This window comes from Amphiprion ocellaris, chromosome 10, assembly GCF_022539595.1.
Source record: "Amphiprion ocellaris isolate individual 3 ecotype Okinawa chromosome 10, ASM2253959v1, whole genome shotgun sequence".
In the NCBI taxonomy this organism is placed as follows: Eukaryota; Metazoa; Chordata; class Actinopteri; family Pomacentridae; genus Amphiprion; species Amphiprion ocellaris.
In genome coordinates, this window is record NC_072775.1 from 12,248,331 (window position 1) to 12,266,801 (window position 18,471).

Below are 18,471 nucleotides of genomic sequence, written 5' to 3' on the forward strand. Positions count from 1 at the left end.
TTCCTTCCCAAAGTCTTTCCCTTTTCCTATTCACTAGCAGCCTTACTGGCTAACTCCCAGGATCCTTCATAAAAACACTTCGGTTCACAGCAGCTCCCGTCTACTGTTTTTTATTTGTATTTTTTATTATATCTATACATATATAGTATTTATGTTATTTTAAAGGCCTGTACCTACCGACAAGAGCCTTTTGCTTCATGCCGTCAATCACAGATGCAGAGATAGTCTTCTTCCTGAAAGAAAACAGAAAGCAGCAGCTCAGCTATATTGAACAGTTTACAACAGGGGCTATGCAGTCATGGTGACACGAACCACATTTGCAGTATTTTGAGCTGAAAAATTGAAAGCTATATTCTGGAGACGTGTGAGACTTTTATTAATTAGCTGAAAAAAGGACACAATATGAGACCTTCAATGTTCTCTTCACACAGTTTATTCTTCTTTACTGAATTCTGTAAACCAGCTGTTTGTTTCTGGTTTTAAGATTTGAAACAAAACACAATTCATACTTTCAGCTTTGTCAAACTAGGAGCTGCCATGCTACCATCCCAAACAGGCATGCTCAAGCCCAAAGAACGGTTTCAAATTACAGCCCTGACTGGTTAATTACGCTCTGCCGATTACAACAAACTTAACCCTCCTGTTGTCTTCATTTACGGGCACCAAAAAATATTGTTTTCTTGTCTGAAAAAACTCCAAAAATTCTGCAAAAAAATTCCCCAAATTTCTGAAAATTTGCAAAACCTTCAGGAAGAAAATTTCAATAATTCCTTAAAAGTTTCCCTTAAAAGTTTTTTTTTTTAAAAATCCCCCAAATCTGGCAAGAAAATTCTTGCAAATGTTTTCAGAAAATGAGTAAAAATCTTCGAAAAAATCCTAAAAATATCTAAAGCGATTACATATATCAGTAAAACTTCTAATATTTTCTTTAAGAAGATTCACATAAAAATCAACCAAAATCCAGCGAAATTCGCTGGATTTTGGTTGATTTTTATGTGAATGTTCTTAAACATTTTTCACATTTCTTTTGTCCATCAAAAAATGTTAAAAGATTTCCCAAAAATGTTGAAAATGGGGACATCAGAAGTTTCACTGTGAATTTTTTTTTTTTTTTTCCACATTTTCAAACTTTAAACCAGGTCAATTTTGACCCGCAGGACGACACGAGGGTTAAAGACCTTTTAGCAACACACAGCCAGATGAACAAAGACTCACATTTGGTCAGTGACGAGTGATGCTGTAACATTCTGAGTGCTTCAGATGAATTACAAACTGGTGGCAACAAAACGTTTTCAGAGAACACGGTTACAACAAAAAGAGTGCCGTCCAGTAAAGGAGGTAAAGCGGAGGTGCACATGATGTCTAACCTGCTGCTACAGACAAAGACCATCATGGTGGTGCATACAAATGTGTGTACGCCTTCTGTAGAGTACAATCGTTCAATTATTTACACTCACTGCTGTTGGTAACCCCAGATAACCCTGGAAAACAAAAAACCCCACTGCTGTTAAAAACAGAATACTAGTAAGGCCGTGCACAGATTTAGATCTTCCTTAAAATTGCAGAAATCTAAATGTGAGAATTTGGTGGTGTAAAAATGATACATCCCTTTTCAGACATGCACAATTCAGCGACTACTGCAGACACCTTAGTGGCAACCTTTGGTAGCTCCTTAAATGACACTGGTTAGCTCCAGCTGTGAGTCAATCCCCACAGATCCCCTCAACTTCAACAAAAATGTTTACAGCCCAATACAAAAAACTGCTTGGGTCTCTATAGCTAACTTTCCCATTAATGACAATTGCACAATGGGGTACATTTTCTGAGAATTCACACTTTTAAATTGCATTGACACTTAAAGTGGTGCATAATTGAGAGCAAGGCTGATCTGAGAGATAAGTGGGCTCCTCCACAGGACAGACTACGGCACAGAGACATTAGCATGAGCTGCCTCAGCTCCACTTATGCTCCAACTGTTTGCTCATTTTAGGATTTAGGAGTTAGAAGGAGTCACAGCCACCACACTGAGGTTTAAAACAGGCTTTCAGGAAACCTACAGGCGATGTTACCAAGCGTTTGTCCAATTTTATATACTGACAATGGTAATATCCTGCTGTGGGACTGAAAAACTTCACGACAGAAAATATTTGTGACTTAAGTAAACAGAACAGTTTTTTGCGAACAGTAAAATAACAAAGTCGTGACAGCAGTGATGGAGTTAAAGACTCCATCACTGTCATGTGTGTCTGAATGAAGCCATGAAGGATGGTAAAAGTGATCGAAGTCTGACTTTAATAGACTGATGAAGCCAGAAATGTTACGTATCTCAGCCCTTAAGGCTTTATTCCTGGTGTTCACTGCAACTGAAACAAATGTGGCCCAGAAGAGATTTCCCTTACTTTCTATAATCCAGAGGGTGATTTGGCCAAATGGAAGCACCCCCTAGTCCAACCTTTAACACACACATTTAATTGTACCAAAGGACAGTGTTACAGGACGAGTAATGGATAACGGTGTTCATTTTAATTTAATAGAGCTGCCACTTGTCTAAATGCATATTTTGTGGAGGCCTGTTATTTACTAGATGTGGATATTAAGGATTTAAAAATTTTTAAGAACACATTGCAGTTTTGTGGGTATAATCTTCACAGGATGGTCTAAACAGCTGCTGTCAGGGTAGGTTAACTTCATCACATTACCTGCTACACTTCCAGGTTACAGCAAACACCTGTATTAAAACTGTATCTGTAGTCGCATGGCCCCTAGAATATTTGGTCATAGAGGTAGATTGGTGTTAGGTGTGTTTCCAGCAGCACAAGTAGTACTCTGATTATTGGTGAGATTATAGATGGAAAAAAATCAAGTTGTTACTAGAAGTTGCATCTTTGAGCACATATTGACGTTGCTGCATGACACAATAGTACAAAATAAGCATATATAGAATCTAATACATATAGAATACTTACTCACTAAAATTTAAAGGTTATATTCATTTATCTGACTCATGACTTGAGCTGGTAGGACAAGTTGTACCACAAAGCTAAAATATTGCTACATATCCTAATCCAAGTAGAACAGAGTTCTGGAGCATGAAAACAGCTCTATATAATATCTAATCCATTATCTATACACCGCTTAATCCTCACTAGGGTCTCTGGGGGGCTGACTTAAGGTGAAGGCAGGAGAAACCCTAGTGAAGACATGCAAAGTCCATGCAGAAAGATCCCAGGCCGGGATGCGAACCAGGGATCTTGTAGGTGCAAAGCAACACCACTGAGCTACTGTGCAGCCCTCTATATAACTAACAAAATATACTTTTTATGATATTGGCATAATCTTCATTTTCAGACCCCACTTTCTAGGCATAAACCAAGGTTTGAAGAAGACTTATTTCACAAATATCTTAATAAAGATCTCTATTTTATTCCTAGAAAATGTTCAGGCAAATCAGAAATGGACAAGCAGTGGACAATGGACAATTTGTTTTAAAAATGACATTTACAGTAACATTATAGGAACACTTGGAGCCCCAGCGTGTCTGTGATCCTCTTGCTTTTCCATGACTGCTTGCTGCTACTTGTCACTTTGATCATGAAGGTGACGCTGTTTTATAAATTGTACTGTACAGGCTACAATATAGTATAGAGTTGAGCAATTTTAGGAGGTGGTTTAGAGAATATTAAGGAAGGACTTTGACAGATGGTTAGTTACATTCAAGTAATTTTTTCAACAAACAGCATGGTTCCTCCCCACACTTCACCTACTGTTACAATCTTAAAACTGTTGATGAACCACAAACCACACACAAGGTCAATTGTTACTTTTGGTTTTGCTCTGTGGGTCTCAGTCTGTAACCTGCCATAAGCCTAACATGCTTCACTGTTTTCTGTATATTTTGTGTGTGTGTGATGCTGTTTACTATCTGACTGGCAGCTTGACAGACATTTTATTTTGCAGTCTTGCATTTCGGGATTCCTCGCTGGGAGCAACCACATTCCTGACTGTTAGTTCAAAGGCCACGTCACTCCTGCCCCCAGTGGTACCACAGAAACAGATACACACTCTGAAGTGGAAATGACAGGCGTGCAGAGCTCCTTCTTTTCTTGGTGAAAATTATCTAAAGCGTGTCGTATTTCCCTTCCTCGCATCACAAATATTTTCAGTCTGTCAAATGCTATGTTAGTCATCCAAATTACTCAATATTCCTTGAGTTTGTTGGGAACCTACATGTACGATGACGCAGAAGAGGTCTGCTACCCAGGGGTTCAATCCACAGGAGTTCCGAAAACAAGATTATGCAAACCTAGTTCTGCCACAATCAATTTGCAGAGACTTTAGCGTAACAAAAGACAATGTGCGTGTTTCTCTTCACAATAAGTTCTGCGATAAGAACACAAAGACACTTAAAAGCACTAATTCTAAATGTTTAAACTGTAAATCAATGTTCAAAATGTCTCCTACAACACAAATAATGGATGCAATTTGCTGAAATTTACTGTTTTCCAAATACAAAAGTATTGATTAAGCACCCTATTGGATCCCTCATCTCCCTCCCCACACACAGTCCCTTTACAAGCACCCTTTATTTGACAAGCCTAATCTTTCCCAACACAAGAAGTGACAATAAGCAGGCACAGAGGCCTAATTAAAGGGACTTTCATTCAAATTAACACACACTCCCTCTCACACACACAACCCTCTGATGACCCATTAGCTGCACAATGGTCGGGACAATGCTTCTCTGTCACACACATACACACACATTGTGTTCTCCGGGGGGTAAAGCAGGGTTTTTAGATTGAGGAATGCCATGAAAGTGTCCGTAAGGGGGGTAAAAAATGCCTTTAAAATCTCGGTAATCTCTGTGTAGATAAGACAACAAGTTGCACCGGGTGAATCTCTCAGGGCACTTTCATCTGTCCATATCTGCGACTGCTAACCCCCCTCCAAGCCCAAGGAGCTGCACATTTACAAGCAGATTCATCATTTATCTCTTAAAGCTCTTATCCAGGAGTTGTCTCCTCCTCCTCCTCCTTTATCTGCATTTGACCCTGGGCTTTTAGCTTGCCAGGGGTGTGAAAGTCAGCTTGACCTCTCGGGGGTAACCTCCGACACAAATCACCATGTGTTCGACACTCATGGACACGCATTCTGAAGAAATGAGCAACGTCCTGTTAACCTTTATTTTGCAGCACAATGAGGCGCTCCTCGAGCAGGATCAAAGCGAGCTGCTCGGGATGCATCTCGGCGAAGTTCACCTCAACAGTTCCCAAAGCCTCGGATGCAACATTTTGATTGCTTACTAAAAGACAAAGGGCAGGCAGGAGATGAGCTCGCTTGCATTTGTTGCGGGGCTTCAGGGTAATCTGGTATTGTCGGGGTGGTTTTCGGAGGCCTCGGGGTCACGCTCTCTGCATCTCCGAGGAGACACATCCTCCACATTCTTCCTGTGTGTGTGTGTGTGTGTGTTTGTGTGCATGCTGCCCCACACAACCCACTCTCTTTGCTCTTTGACTCCAATGGCCATATAAGGCAGCCGGCACCATGGTAACCACAGGGCTTGAATAGCAGTGTCAAATCCCTGGGAGCACACACACATAGACTGCCTCCCCCTCCCCCTCTGCATACACTCCTGCCTCCCTCCCTCCCTCCCTCCCTCACTGCCTCCCTCTCTCTGCTTTGCTTTGCTTTGCTTGATCTCTCCCTCTCTCTCAAACACACTCACAAACAGGCTGGAGAAAGAAGAGGGGCGAGGAAGCAGAGAGAGAAAAAAACCAGCTCGGCTATTTCCCTCAATCATAATCTGATTTTGTGGAAGCCGGCGAGCGAACGAGCCAGCGAGAGAGAGGGGGAAGAGGAGCTCCCATCTCTACCTCCCCCCTCTCCTCTTGTTCGCCTCAGCCATAGGGAAAGGCTGCACATAGAGACGAAAAGCAGGGCTAGGCCGCAAGTCATTAGTTCTTGGTGGGCAAGCACTGACAAAAGGCTGGAGGGAGAAGCCACCACAGGAACTACGGAGGGCTGAGCAGGACGGACGCTCTCCTGCTTGCTTGATTTTTCAGTTTTTTTGTTGTGTGTGTGTGTGTGTGTGTGTGGAAGGAAGCAGCACAGAGGATCCAGTCAGAGCCGAGCACTCGTGCTACAACAAACAGGGGAGAGAGAGAGAGGACTTCCTTGTGTGGAGGATCTACTCCTGCTGTGTATTTTGGAAGTCCACGTCGCCTCGTCGGCTGCTGCAGCTGCAGCTGGCGTCGCCTCCAAAGAAGCACCACATGAAAATGATGTTGTTGATCTGGAATATCTTCACCATGGGTCACAGAGCCGCCGCTGCTGCTGCGAGGATTACAGCAGAATAAGGAGGGAAGCTGCACTCTGCATGGAAGGAAGATCTAGAGAGGGATTTCTACACGCAGCACATTATTGTTAAGGTAAGTGCCACATCGTTTCTGCAAGCACTCAGCCGTTGCATATGCAGCCACACGGGCGCCTTGCACTGGGAATAGCTGCAGACAGATTCAGTGTGAGGGGTACTTTAAGAGGGGTGGTCAAATCCTCTCCAGGCATGTGCTAAGGCGAGCTACACCGAGGTCCTTTTTCAGCCATTACTGTGAGAGGGAAACAGAACAGCAGCATGTCATTTCACCTCATGTCATTTTGCTTTTTTTGGGGGGGAGACTGTTTGTTTGACTCATTGTTTCCTGTGAAAGGTTGAAGCCATTCGACCGTCTCAGGAACTGCTCCAAAGAAAGAAAGAAAAGACTAAACAACGCACAGAAGAAGCCGGACGAGGGGACAAGAAAAGAGAAATCCACGGGCAAGCAAAACTAAAAGTTGCCACACTGACTGAGACTGTTTCCAGGTCATAGTGGAGGGGGAGGAGACTGTTCTTTTTTCTGCCTCCTCCTCAAAGCCTTTTTCCCCCTTTCTCTCATTGACATCTGCCTACTTAGCCTGAGGATTATTTATGTTTGTTTTTTTTTTTTTTTTTTTAAGATTTGGTGTAAAAATAGCACTCTTGAGACTTAATTAACACATGCAAACAAGCAGGAAATCCTGATTCTCTCCCTGTGAGGAGGAGGAGGGGAAACGCTCAGTCCGGACTTTTCTCTTTTTTTTTTTTGTAATATTTATGTTACCTTGACAGCAACCAGAGACCTTTTGGCTGCTTGTCCCATTTTCTTCTGCGGCGGTTCGGTAACCAAGCGATGGCCATGGTGAGTGGGGGCTGGGGAGATCCCAACGGGGGCACCAACGGCTTGGGGGACAAGGGCTACCTAAGGGGGGAAGAGGAGGACGGCTCTCCGCAGGCGGGAGGCAGCGACATGGAAGCCGGGGACGACGACAAGGCCTGCGTGGTGGACTGCGTGGTGTGCGGGGACAAGTCCAGCGGGAAACACTACGGCGTGTTCACCTGCGAGGGCTGCAAGAGCTTCTTCAAACGCAGCGTCAGACGCAACCTGAGCTACACCTGCAGGTAAGAGCGAGCGAGAGAGAGGCATCATGGGTAGTATTGTTTGTTTGTCCTCATTTGATTGGCTGCGGATTAAAAACTATAAAATGTGTTGTTGCGTCGTCTCGCGCAGAATCCGGGTCACGTGATGTTGTGTGCCGCTGGATGATAGTAGCCACGAGATGCTAATAGAGGATATGAGTCATAAAATGTAGTCTGGTGTCTGGTTTACATCAGACATATGGCTGCTGTCTGTCCAACATGCTGCTCTGACAACAAGGCTTTTAAATTCGATGTGATTTTAGAAGGCTTTTTTATCACAAAGACATATAAATTAAATATATATTAAGCGAATTTGTTTGTGTTTCATCTATAGAAAATGTTCAACAAATGTTTGAGACAAAAAAAGTCAACCTAAAAAATCTGCATTTTTGACCCATAGAGATACTAAGTAAACAGAATATATTTACATCAGATATATGGTTGAACAAATAAAATATATATCAAAATATTTTGTTATTAGTGGATGTACAGAAAATAGTCAGCAATTGTTTGAGTTTTTTATTTAAAAAAATAAACTTTTTAAAAAATTTCAGCTTCTCAAATGTGAGAATTCTCTGCTTATCTTTGTCTTTTTGAATATTAAATTAAATATAATTGCATTTCAAACTCTTAGATTGAAAGTGATCAACAGAGCGATCAACAAATGTTTGCGTACATTTTTGCAAACAAAAAATGGCCACATGACAAAAACTGTCATAGTCAGCAACTGTTTGAGAACATTTTTTAAACCAAAAGTGTCAAACATTTTCCAATTCTTTCTTCTTAAATGTGAGAATGTTCTACTTGTCTTTGTCTTTTCTGATTTTAAATTACATATCATTGCATTTTTGGAGTCTTAGACAAATAAGAATATGTTTATATCAGATATATGGCTGCTATCTCTTTGACATGGACCTCAGAAAACAAATCTTCTGTAACCAATGTGGTTTTAAAGCATTTTTTTTCAACAAATCCATATAAATTATATGTATATTAAGCAAATTTGTTTATTTTTAATCTTAAGAAAATGTTCAGCAAATGTTTGAGAATTTTTTTAAATAAAAAATGTCAGACATTTTTCAATTCTAGATTCTCAAATGTAGGAATTTTCCATTTATCTTTGTTTTTTTCAATATTAAATTTTTAAAAAATCTGAATTATATATCAAAATATTTTGTTATTAGTTGTTCTACAGAAAATAACAGCAAATGTGTCAAACTTCTCATTTTAGGTGATAATTCTGACAATTTGTCTCTAAATACTTCTATTTTAAAGCTATTGTTCTCTGATTTCACAAAAGTTCAAGCTGGCAATAATGTCCACTGAAATAGCTTTTACATTATAATTTTCTATCTAGTACATATTATATGTATTTTATACGTTATATACAGTGCTGGTGCACTTTATCTATCTGATGTCTTCAAGTTGCTCAATTTTGTATTCCAACAATCTACAAAGTAATTCGAACTTTACATATATAAAGTCGGAGCGACGTGATTGTTCACATTTTGGCTTGAAAAAATGATTAAAACAACCAACTCCAGGAGTATTTCTTCTGTCGATGCACTTGTTGATTAATTGCCTCATCGCTTCAGCTCTGCTTGAGTTAAATGAGAATGAATGAGTTTGTTGTAAAGTCCACATAAGAGCAGTTGAGACATGATTGAAATGCTGTCCAATAAAACCATCTGCTCCATGAGCGTGATATTGTTGCCTGCAGCCTCATGGAAAAACTAGTTTCATAATGTAGTATTAATGCTCAGTGTCACTGGCATCAGGCTGTAGACACTCATCTAATCTGTGAACAGCTTTTAATGTGTATCAAACTGTTTTTGAATGGATGATGATGACTTTAAATCACTGAACAGCTGTCAGGGTAGCAGGATTGCTTCTGCATTTGTCATTAAGTTTGAATCGTTTTTTATAATCTGTGCAAAAACCAGATTAAAGTCATAAAACCACTTGTATTGAAAACAACTCACACTGTCTGACAGCTGCAGTAAATGTGCCTGTTGTTACATTAGTGCAACTTAGAGTAGCAAGCTGGTGCCGCTGTGTCTGTTTCAGAGATAATAATGACTTGTATTCATATTTGTTGTTGTTCTCAGGTCAAACAGAGAGTGTCAGATTGACCAGCACCACAGGAACCAATGCCAATACTGTCGCCTGAAGAAATGCTTCCGTGTGGGAATGCGTAAAGAAGGTATCTAACCTGTTCTATGAATCCTTTTCCAATAATTCAGTCATCCGGGGGAGCATGAGAAACACTGTGGGACATGTTGTGATTGTAAATGCGCAACACTGAAATATTAATTTGAAAACAGGAAATATCTACTTGAGCCTGAGAGAGTCTTCTCATTACTCCCATCAGCTGCTTTCAGAAAAAAGAAATATCAATCACGCTATAGTAGTAATTTGCGTAAGCGGTTATCTCGCCTCTTCTGCTCTATAGTGCAGAGAAAATGCCACACATGGCTGTCGAGGCCCTATCATGGCTAAGCTAACCATGCATGTCAGCTCAATGCCATGTACTAAGTGGCTTAATCTAGTGCCTGCGTAAGAGTGACTGAGAGGGATACGGTGCTAAGACACCTGCGCCTCAGAGCCTTAAGCCTCCTGTTGAAGCTACAGAAACCTTCTGACTTGTTGGCTCGATCAGGAAGAATCCAATATGGGGATTTCTCCTTAAGTGGTGGAGCTCAAGTCAGTGAATGTCACTCTGGCAGACACACCGAAACAAACAGCAAACAGACGCCTGCATCCAGATCGATCCGAATGTATGATGACTTTCAATACTGAAGCTAGAAAAGATATATTTGACTTTATTTTGATAGGGGTTTGGAGATTGTAAACATCCTGTCTGAGTTGTTTTCCCCTCACAGATCATAAAACATGCTAATGAGACACATTATGGCTCCCTGAAGAGAGATTCCCTTTGCTCCAAAGGGAGGTCAGAGGTCAGATGTAGCTACTGAGCAACATTCCTGTGTCTTGATTCAGTGTCTCGCTGAAGGACAGCTGCTTCCTACATGGATTCAAATCCCCAAATGAATGAGTTTCTTTTCAGTAATCTGCCCTTCTGTCTCTGTTTTGGCAGTAAGCTGTCTGTCTCAGCTGTGCTACTTTCTCCACACCAAGTGAAGTCTGACAGAATGCTTTAGAGTGCAGAAACAATCCTTTATGTGTTTAATATAGAAATCTATGAAATACACAGCAATGCAATGTTGCAGTTTTCCTCCAGGATTAATATTGTCAAAGATTTGAAAGGAAATTCTTGCGTCAAAGTCTCTATTTCTGTAGATGACCTTCATTACGCTTGAGAATATTTTTCACGCTCTTGTTGAGGAATCAGTGTGGGTTCGATCGTGCCTCCTTTTAATCTTGAAGAACAGGTTCCTAATTGGGTCAAGCCTGTCTGATGATAATCTGACATACACCAAACCGGCTGAAGTCAGTTTTAACTTTTCTCCCTCTCGGTTTTTTTCTCCAAATCCCCTCCCTCACCTCCCCTTGTCCTTCACACTTTTCTTCCCTCCTTTTATCTCTTCCTCTCCTCTCCTCTCCTCTCCTCTCCTTCCCCATTGTCCCCCAACCAAACTACAGCAGTTCAACGCGGTCGCATCCCCCCTCAGCCGAGCCTCAGTCCCTCCATCACACCCATAGGTGGCACCAGCGGCCTCGGAGGTGGCGAGTTTTATAACAACAACAACGGAGGAAGCGGTGGAGGTCAGCCGGTGTCGGAGCTGATCTCCCAGCTGCTGCGGGCCGAACCCTACCCCAGCAGCCGATATGGACACCAGTACAACCAGCAGGCCGGTCCAGACAACGCTATGGGCATCGATAATATCTGTGAACTGGCTGCCCGGCTGCTCTTCAGCACAGTGGAGTGGGCCAGAAACATCCCTTATTTCCCCGAGCTTCCTGTGTCAGACCAGGTTAGTGGATTAAATCCCATTTAAAAGGTTTAAATATGTTTTCGCAGATGATAGTCCAGCCATTACAACAGACCGGATATGTCAAACAATCACGTGTACATCAAGCATAAATATAGAATGAATGCGGTGAGCGTTAACATTGCATGGTGGCAGTGCTGGGGGTCTGATTAACACACTAACACACATATCCTCAGGTGGCCCTGCTGAGGCTGAGCTGGAGTGAGCTTTTCATCCTCAACGCGGCTCAGTCGGCGCTGCCGCTCCACATGGCGCCTCTGCTGGCTGCAGCCGGCTTCCACTCCTCGCCCATGTCAGCGGAGCGCGTCGTGTCCTTCATGGACCAGGTGAGGGTGTTCCAGGACCAGGTGGACAAGCTGACCCGGCTGCAGGTGGACTCCGCTGAGTACAGCTGTCTCAAGGCCATCGCACTGTTCTCACCAGGTGATTGCTGCTGCTCTTCCGTGTTATCTGCTGTTATTGTAACACAGCGTGCTGCAAAACTACCCAAGGCTGCCGCTTCTAAGAGAGATTTAGCGTCGGACTGGGAACAGATTAAGAAAGGAATGTTAAAAATCTGTGCAGCAGAGGCAGAGCTATCTTCGCTTTTACTGGATCCTACTGTTTCCATCCTTGCTAGTTCCTGGTAAACATCACTACTCACATAATCCGATTTATTTTCCCCTCCTGAGGGTCGTACGATGAAGCAAGAATAATGGGTTAGTCAGGTGTATTGAGATAAAGTCAGAGCTTTCTGTGTCATGAAGGTGCTTCTCTTTAACATCACCATGGTAACTAATGCTGCACAACTAACCTGCTCTGGAGGTTATGTTAAAAGTTTGGGTTTTCAGTGGAGTGAAGAAGCACCGACCCCCCCACTAATTCTTTTCCTGATATTCATTGTATGAATGCGAGATATGAATTGAGGGAATACATAAAATCAGCAAACCTGTTGAGCTGTACATTAGTAATCCTACTGGATGAAGCCGTGCAGTTAAAATACACAAACTGTATACAGTACATCCTGTTGCCATGGAAACCCACATGCATTCAGCTGATGATGTAAAAATTGCCTCGATACATTTTTGTACTTGATGCTGTTTTGATCTCAAGTCCGTTTTACACTGTTAGTACTGCAACTAACAGAACACAGATTAGAAAATGTATTAGTCTATTTGTCATAGAGAATATTCAATCAATAATATTAATTTAACTTCATAAATTATAATTATGTATTCTTAATTATGGGACAGTGTCAGACATAATTGCATGTTTTTAATAAATGAAGTTTAAAGTTTAAGCAGCAGCAGCATGCAGAGTGCACTGAGTGGCAAAATAAATATATTAACCTACATGATGATCAATTTTTTATCAGCTTTTCTGTCTTGCCTCATTTGCTGTAACAGCGCTTTATACCATAATATATTTTTATGCTCTTCATAGCTCTCCATTATAACAACCTGTTCCTCTTGACTGAAGTAGGCAGGGATGGTCTATTTTATGTGAAAGAAGAATCAATGAGAGTCTGATGAAGAAGATCTTTAGGTTTTGCTGAGCTGGTTTGCACAAAGAAGGCCTGGTAATGTTGAGCTTGCTTCCTAGTTCAAGCCTCAGAGCTACAAAAGAAACTTCACAGCTGTTTTGGCTCAGTGGGACTTAAATTGTTGGTTTGGAATTGATCACAAAACATGAAGACTTCAAAAGCACATCACTAGAGAACAACAGAAAAAGGAACTGCTGAAAGTCTTAATACTGAAATCCAGTTCAAACAGAGGGCAGCTGCAGTTAAAGTAGGACTTTACCTACTATGGCACCCTCTCCTGGCTTATTAATGAAAATGCAGGCATCTTATATGTGCTGAGTAATTAGTGGCACCATTGATCAGTATTCAGCACAAAGCTATTCCCGACTTAATTCTTGTATCACTGGCTACCCTAAAGAAATTCCTTATTGGGAGTGTCACCTTTGGAAGCATAGAATTTTTAGATAATGCGTATAATGACATTTAATTTAATTGATTGCATTACATTCACTCTGTTTCTTTCTGTGTCCTTTCTCCGAGTGTCCCTGGTCCCAGAGCTGGATGCTGGATGCTTCAGATGTGTGGCTGTGTTTTATGGTCCTTGTGTCCCACCCCCCACCTCTCTATCTCTACCCCTCTATCTGTATCCCTCTATCTCTACCTCTCTACCTCTACCCCTCTACTTCTATCCCTCTATCTCTACCTTTCTACCTCTTCTGTCCCTCTCAACCCGCCCGGCCAGCAGGCAGATGGGTCCCCCCACATTAGAGCCGGGTTCTGCTCGAGGTTTTTTTCCCTGTTAAAAGGGTGTTTTCCTTGCCACTGTCGCCTTTTGGCTTGCTCTGGGGGTCAGGCATATGGGTTCTGTAAAGCGTCTCGAGACAATTTGACTGTAATTGGCGCTATATAAATAAAATTGAATTGAATTGAATTGAATTAAAGGGTGTAAATGATGTGTTTGTCCCAGAGCGTGCATATGATGAGCAGCTATATTTGTACGTGTTCCCCTCGGGGACATTTTCTAACAATATTTGCTGGGATTTCAACCTTCCTCTCGGCTCATCACGACTCTTTATGTAACCTGCCCACACTATTAAGTAACTGCCTCCTCCTCTCTCCCAGACGCCTGTGGTCTGACAGACCCAGTCCACGTGGAGTCTCTGCAGGAGAAGGCTCAGGTGGCTCTGACGGAGTACGAGAGGATGCAGTACCCGAGTCAGCCTCAGCGCTTCGGCCGCCTGCTCCTGCGCCTGCCCGCCCTGCGTGCCGTCCCTGCCAACCTCATCTCCCAGCTCTTCTTCATGCGCCTGGTAGGAAAGACCCCCATCGAGACGCTGATCCGTGACATGCAGCTCTCCGGAAGCTCAATCAGCTGGCCGTACGTCCCAGGACAGTAGCTCCCTGACAGGGCGAGGTCTCCGTCTGGGATTAGTGACGACAAGGACCCACAGGAAACCTCCTGACTCATCACTATCCATCTGTGTGGGTTATCAAACTGCAGTGCCAGCTGGCCGTCATATGTACTGTAACCGCTCAATTCCCCTCCATGAAAACGAGCCCTCGGTCTCCACGTGGGCCTCCAGAGAAGAGAGTGCCAGGCTGGAGCTGAATTGTTGCCAGCGCAGTTCATTCTGGTGCCAGATCTCAGGCCAAGAGACCAGCTCCTCACGCTGGGCTCCGATATGGCCGCCACAGCCAGTCATGTTACCACCCACATACTTGAGTGACTAAACACGCCACAGATTCATGTAGAGGGCAGCAGCACCCTGCTACAAATAAAACTGTCCTGCCACTGACAGTCAGGGGAACAGTTTTTCCCACACTGGGCTCATTTTCTATGGCTCACCATTTGTGATAGAGTGACCTTTTCAAGCACGTAACACGATGATGATGATACAGAATCATGATGACAGTGGAGCTAATTAAACAGACTGAAAGCTGCAGGCCTCGTTGTTGAAGGGAAACTCCAGAATCTGCTGCTCTCTCACCTCAACGCCGAGGAAGAAGCAAAGGAACTGGAAAGGAAGTGAAATAAGATCCAAGGGAAAATCACCAAAGTCTATCATGTCATCCTCAGAGATGGTTTTTGAATAGAAATATTAGAGATGAGTGGACTCTTGTGACTGCCTGACCATCGAGTGAACAGTGCATTTAGATTCATCCACAGGGCTCACTGTCGCTGTAGTCGAAGATGATTTAAAAGAAAAAAAAAGCCACACTTGCATAAGAACGGACTAATACCTCACTAGACATCAGAATGCTTTAGTCTGATATTTCCTAAACACGAACCTCTGTAAATTTTGTTCACCAGAAATCGCCTTCTTTTTTGACAACTGCCTTGTTATTCAGTATGAATTTGGGACACCGATGAAATATGAGTCTTATGTGCATCACGAGCATTTGTCTTGCATCTTTTGAAAAGAAGATCCCCAAAGTGATTTTTCAGTTGTCTTTTAAATATTAGTTTTGACTGACCGAGAAAAGGCGCATTCAGCTTTGTTTGGATCAAGCTGGGGTTTTTTTTTTTTTTGAGAAATAGCAGCTGCACATCTATGAGAAATAATAACGAAAAATACTAAGAATTAGCTCGACAGATGTAGCTGGTGATCAGAGTTTATAAGCAACACTACCAGTTAAACACCAGTTAATTAGTACAGTTTCTGGGGTAACGATCTCTTGGAAATGTATTAAAATGTACATATATATTGAGGCCAAGTTTGTCTTTTTGCATGTTCAAATGTTGTTTTGGATCTCTGCTAAGTTGTTTCCTTCTTTTACATTATGTAATTCAAGGTTGATTTAAACATTAAAGTATTGCTTTCACTGGTAGCTCCTAAAGGGTTTTTTTCCTACCTACATGAATTTACATGAAAATACCTCCGTCATCTCTTCAGATGTCAAGAAAGAAGCTTAACGCCATTACAGCTAATATGACGCAGAGCTGTTCACGCTCTCATCTCTGAGCATCCTGAGTGAGTCTCTGCTGTTGCAAATGATGTGAGACGATGTTGTAATGGATGAGAATCTGGTGGAGAGACTGCACCAGGAGGAAATTCAATGCCAAAACATCACACTATGTGAGGAGTTAAAAGAAGATTTTCCACCAGGATTTACCTCACGTAGGTAGTTCAAGAGGCGGGTTTACAAAATCACACATATTTTAATTAAAACAATAAAAAAAAAAAACACATATTTCAGCATTTATAGATGGGAAAACTCAAAGTCAAAAGTCTTAACTCTGCTTCTTGATCTACCATCGGGCCTGGCGGAAGTTATTTGGGTATTTCTTCTTTTAGTCAACAACTCAACCATGTTGTAGAGGGGGAAAAAAGATAAATATACTCTTAATGTTTTCTTATGTTTGTGTTACTGAGTTCTTAAGATTTAAAACTTCACGTGTATGGCAACGTTATTAAAAGAATCAAAAGATGACGATGTGTCTTTTGTTATGTTTGTTTTTTCAAACTACGTGAAAAAGTGTAATCTGTATGAAGAATACCAAATAAACACTGCAACATGTACCACTAATGTAAACGTGTGTTGATGGAAATGAACACAGGAGTTGAACTACTGCTTTATTAGGGTCCGAGCACCAAAGGTGCGAAGACCCTATTGAAATGCATGGGTTTCTTCTTCTTCTTCTTATTTTTCACTCTTTTACCGTCTTTTGAAACTCAAATTTGGCAGCCTGAACATACCGTAAAATGCATGAAACTTTGCACACACATCAGGACTGGCGAAAAATTTCATATTTTATGGGAGTTGCGCATGTGTGTGGTAAAATGGCTCCATAGCGCCCCCTGCAAAATTGAAAAAGTGGTCATCAGGCCAACTTGTAGGGTGTTTCGTCTACAGCTACAAAATTTTGTAGGCATGTTCAGCACATGAGAACACACAAAAAAGTCAATCACAGCCAGGTATCAGGTATCAGAAGGTGCTTTTCAACTTTCTTTGTTAACTTTCTGCTTCAACTTTAAACTAAATTTCCTTCACTAAGCCAGCCCTCTGGACTTCCAGTAAGCTGTGTTCCTATTGGCTGTCCAGGTGGCTGCTTGGTGTTATCAGGAACACCTGAGCAGCTCAGTATCTTCCTGCTTTATTTAGCTGCAGACAAACATTTCCTCTGCTTGTCTTCACCACTGAACCGGGTTTGGTTCCGTTGCTTTAGTTTGTTGTTTAGGCGTTGGCTTGCAGCTTCCAGCAGTAAAATAGACTTTAATGTGTTTCTTGGTGTGTTTTAGGGCTTTGTACTGGATAGTTGTCTTGGTAAATGTGGTTCTTTAGCCACAGTTAGCACATGGTGTTAATGTGTGCAGTGATTAGTGGATTTGGTGCAGCTGAGTTGTGTCTTTATCTTGGCTGTAGTGAGTCTTCAGAGGTTTTTGGTTAGACACATTCTGTATTCTTGTTTGTGAACCAGCGTTGGTTGTCCAGAAGGTAAGAGTTCCTGTCCTGATTCTCTGTTCTCAGAGGTTCTCTGGTAGGCTGCAGGAGACTTTAGTGTTTGGGTTGTACTAGTTTGGTTTTTGTATGGTTTCATTTGGACGACTATCTTGAGGCCCCTCCATGTGGTTTAGTGAGGTTTTCTGGAACAGTTCTACAAAGCAACCTGCAGCAGAAGAGACTTTGAGAGTTTTTAGGAAGTTCTGGAGACCAGACTTTAGAGCAGCAGAAACATTTGTCAGCAGTTTGAGCAGGAGAAGGTGATCTTCAGAGTAGAAATGAGACGGAAACCTTCTTGACCCGTGTGGTGAGGTCCTGTACCAAGAGTTTGAGCAGGTTGTGAAGAGTCTGTAGTTCTTTGGTCTGAAAGCACAAGAAGAGTCGACTCATTAAAGGAGAAAACAGGAGATATTGTTGGTTCTTCTGTCACTCTGCAGTTTCCTTAGACTGAATATCAAGTTTATATTTTAAATGATTTACCATGTGAGCCCAAGAAGACTTCAATAAACTCCCTCCATCCCCTGGACACAACAGATTTTATTACCGTGTTAAATTTTTTTTTTTTTTTTTTAAATGTTTTTGAGTTTTAATCATAGTTTTAGCATAGTTTTTTTTCTCTTTGCTTGTTTAGTTTTGTCATCTGTATAAAAGGTGCTAAACAAATAAAGTTGAATTGATAAACTAAATAATTGACTAACTCATGATTGTGACAACAGAAGTATTTTCATTGTGATTTGGAGTTTAATATCATTTAATTGTATTTAATGTTTAACTCTATTAAACAGACAAAACATTGAATTAGATAATTCAACAAGATACAATACATGTCATTATGAAATTAAACAAAATTTTAAAAATACAAATATTAAAAATTACAGATAAAATATTTTCAATAATTAAACATTTAAAAAATACAATTCAACAAGAAGAATATTAAACATTTTAAAAAATGCAAAACATTTAATTAGATTATTAAACCTTTAAAAAGACAAAACATTTAATTAAAAAATTAAATATTTTATTAGAAAATTACATATTAAAGACAATAAAACTCCAAATAGGACTTAAACAGAAAATACAAT

At 41.3% G+C, this 18,471-nt stretch overlaps 1 protein-coding gene across 2 annotated transcripts; it reads left to right on the top strand.

Annotated features, from left to right (window-relative positions):
• Positions 1 to 5,698: 5,698 nt before the first annotated feature.
• Positions 5,699 to 16,467, top strand: nr2f6a (nuclear receptor subfamily 2, group F, member 6a). 2 transcript variants are annotated; one of them, XM_023267851.3, is made up of 6 exons: positions 5,699 to 6,428; positions 6,708 to 7,474; positions 9,601 to 9,695; positions 11,099 to 11,427; positions 11,622 to 11,868; positions 14,069 to 16,467. In XM_023267851.3, exons 2-6 carry the CDS (start codon positions 7,206 to 7,208, stop codon positions 14,341 to 14,343), a joined length of 1,215 nt encoding a protein of 404 aa, XP_023123619.1. In that variant the 5' UTR covers positions 5,699 to 6,428; positions 6,708 to 7,205; the 3' UTR covers positions 14,344 to 16,467. The 2 variants fall into 2 exon arrangements, with proteins under 2 accessions (XP_023123619.1, XP_023123618.1); XM_023267850.3 differs by having other exon boundaries at positions 5,702 to 6,428; positions 11,096 to 11,427.
• The last annotated feature ends 2,004 nt before the right edge of the window (positions 16,468 to 18,471 follow it).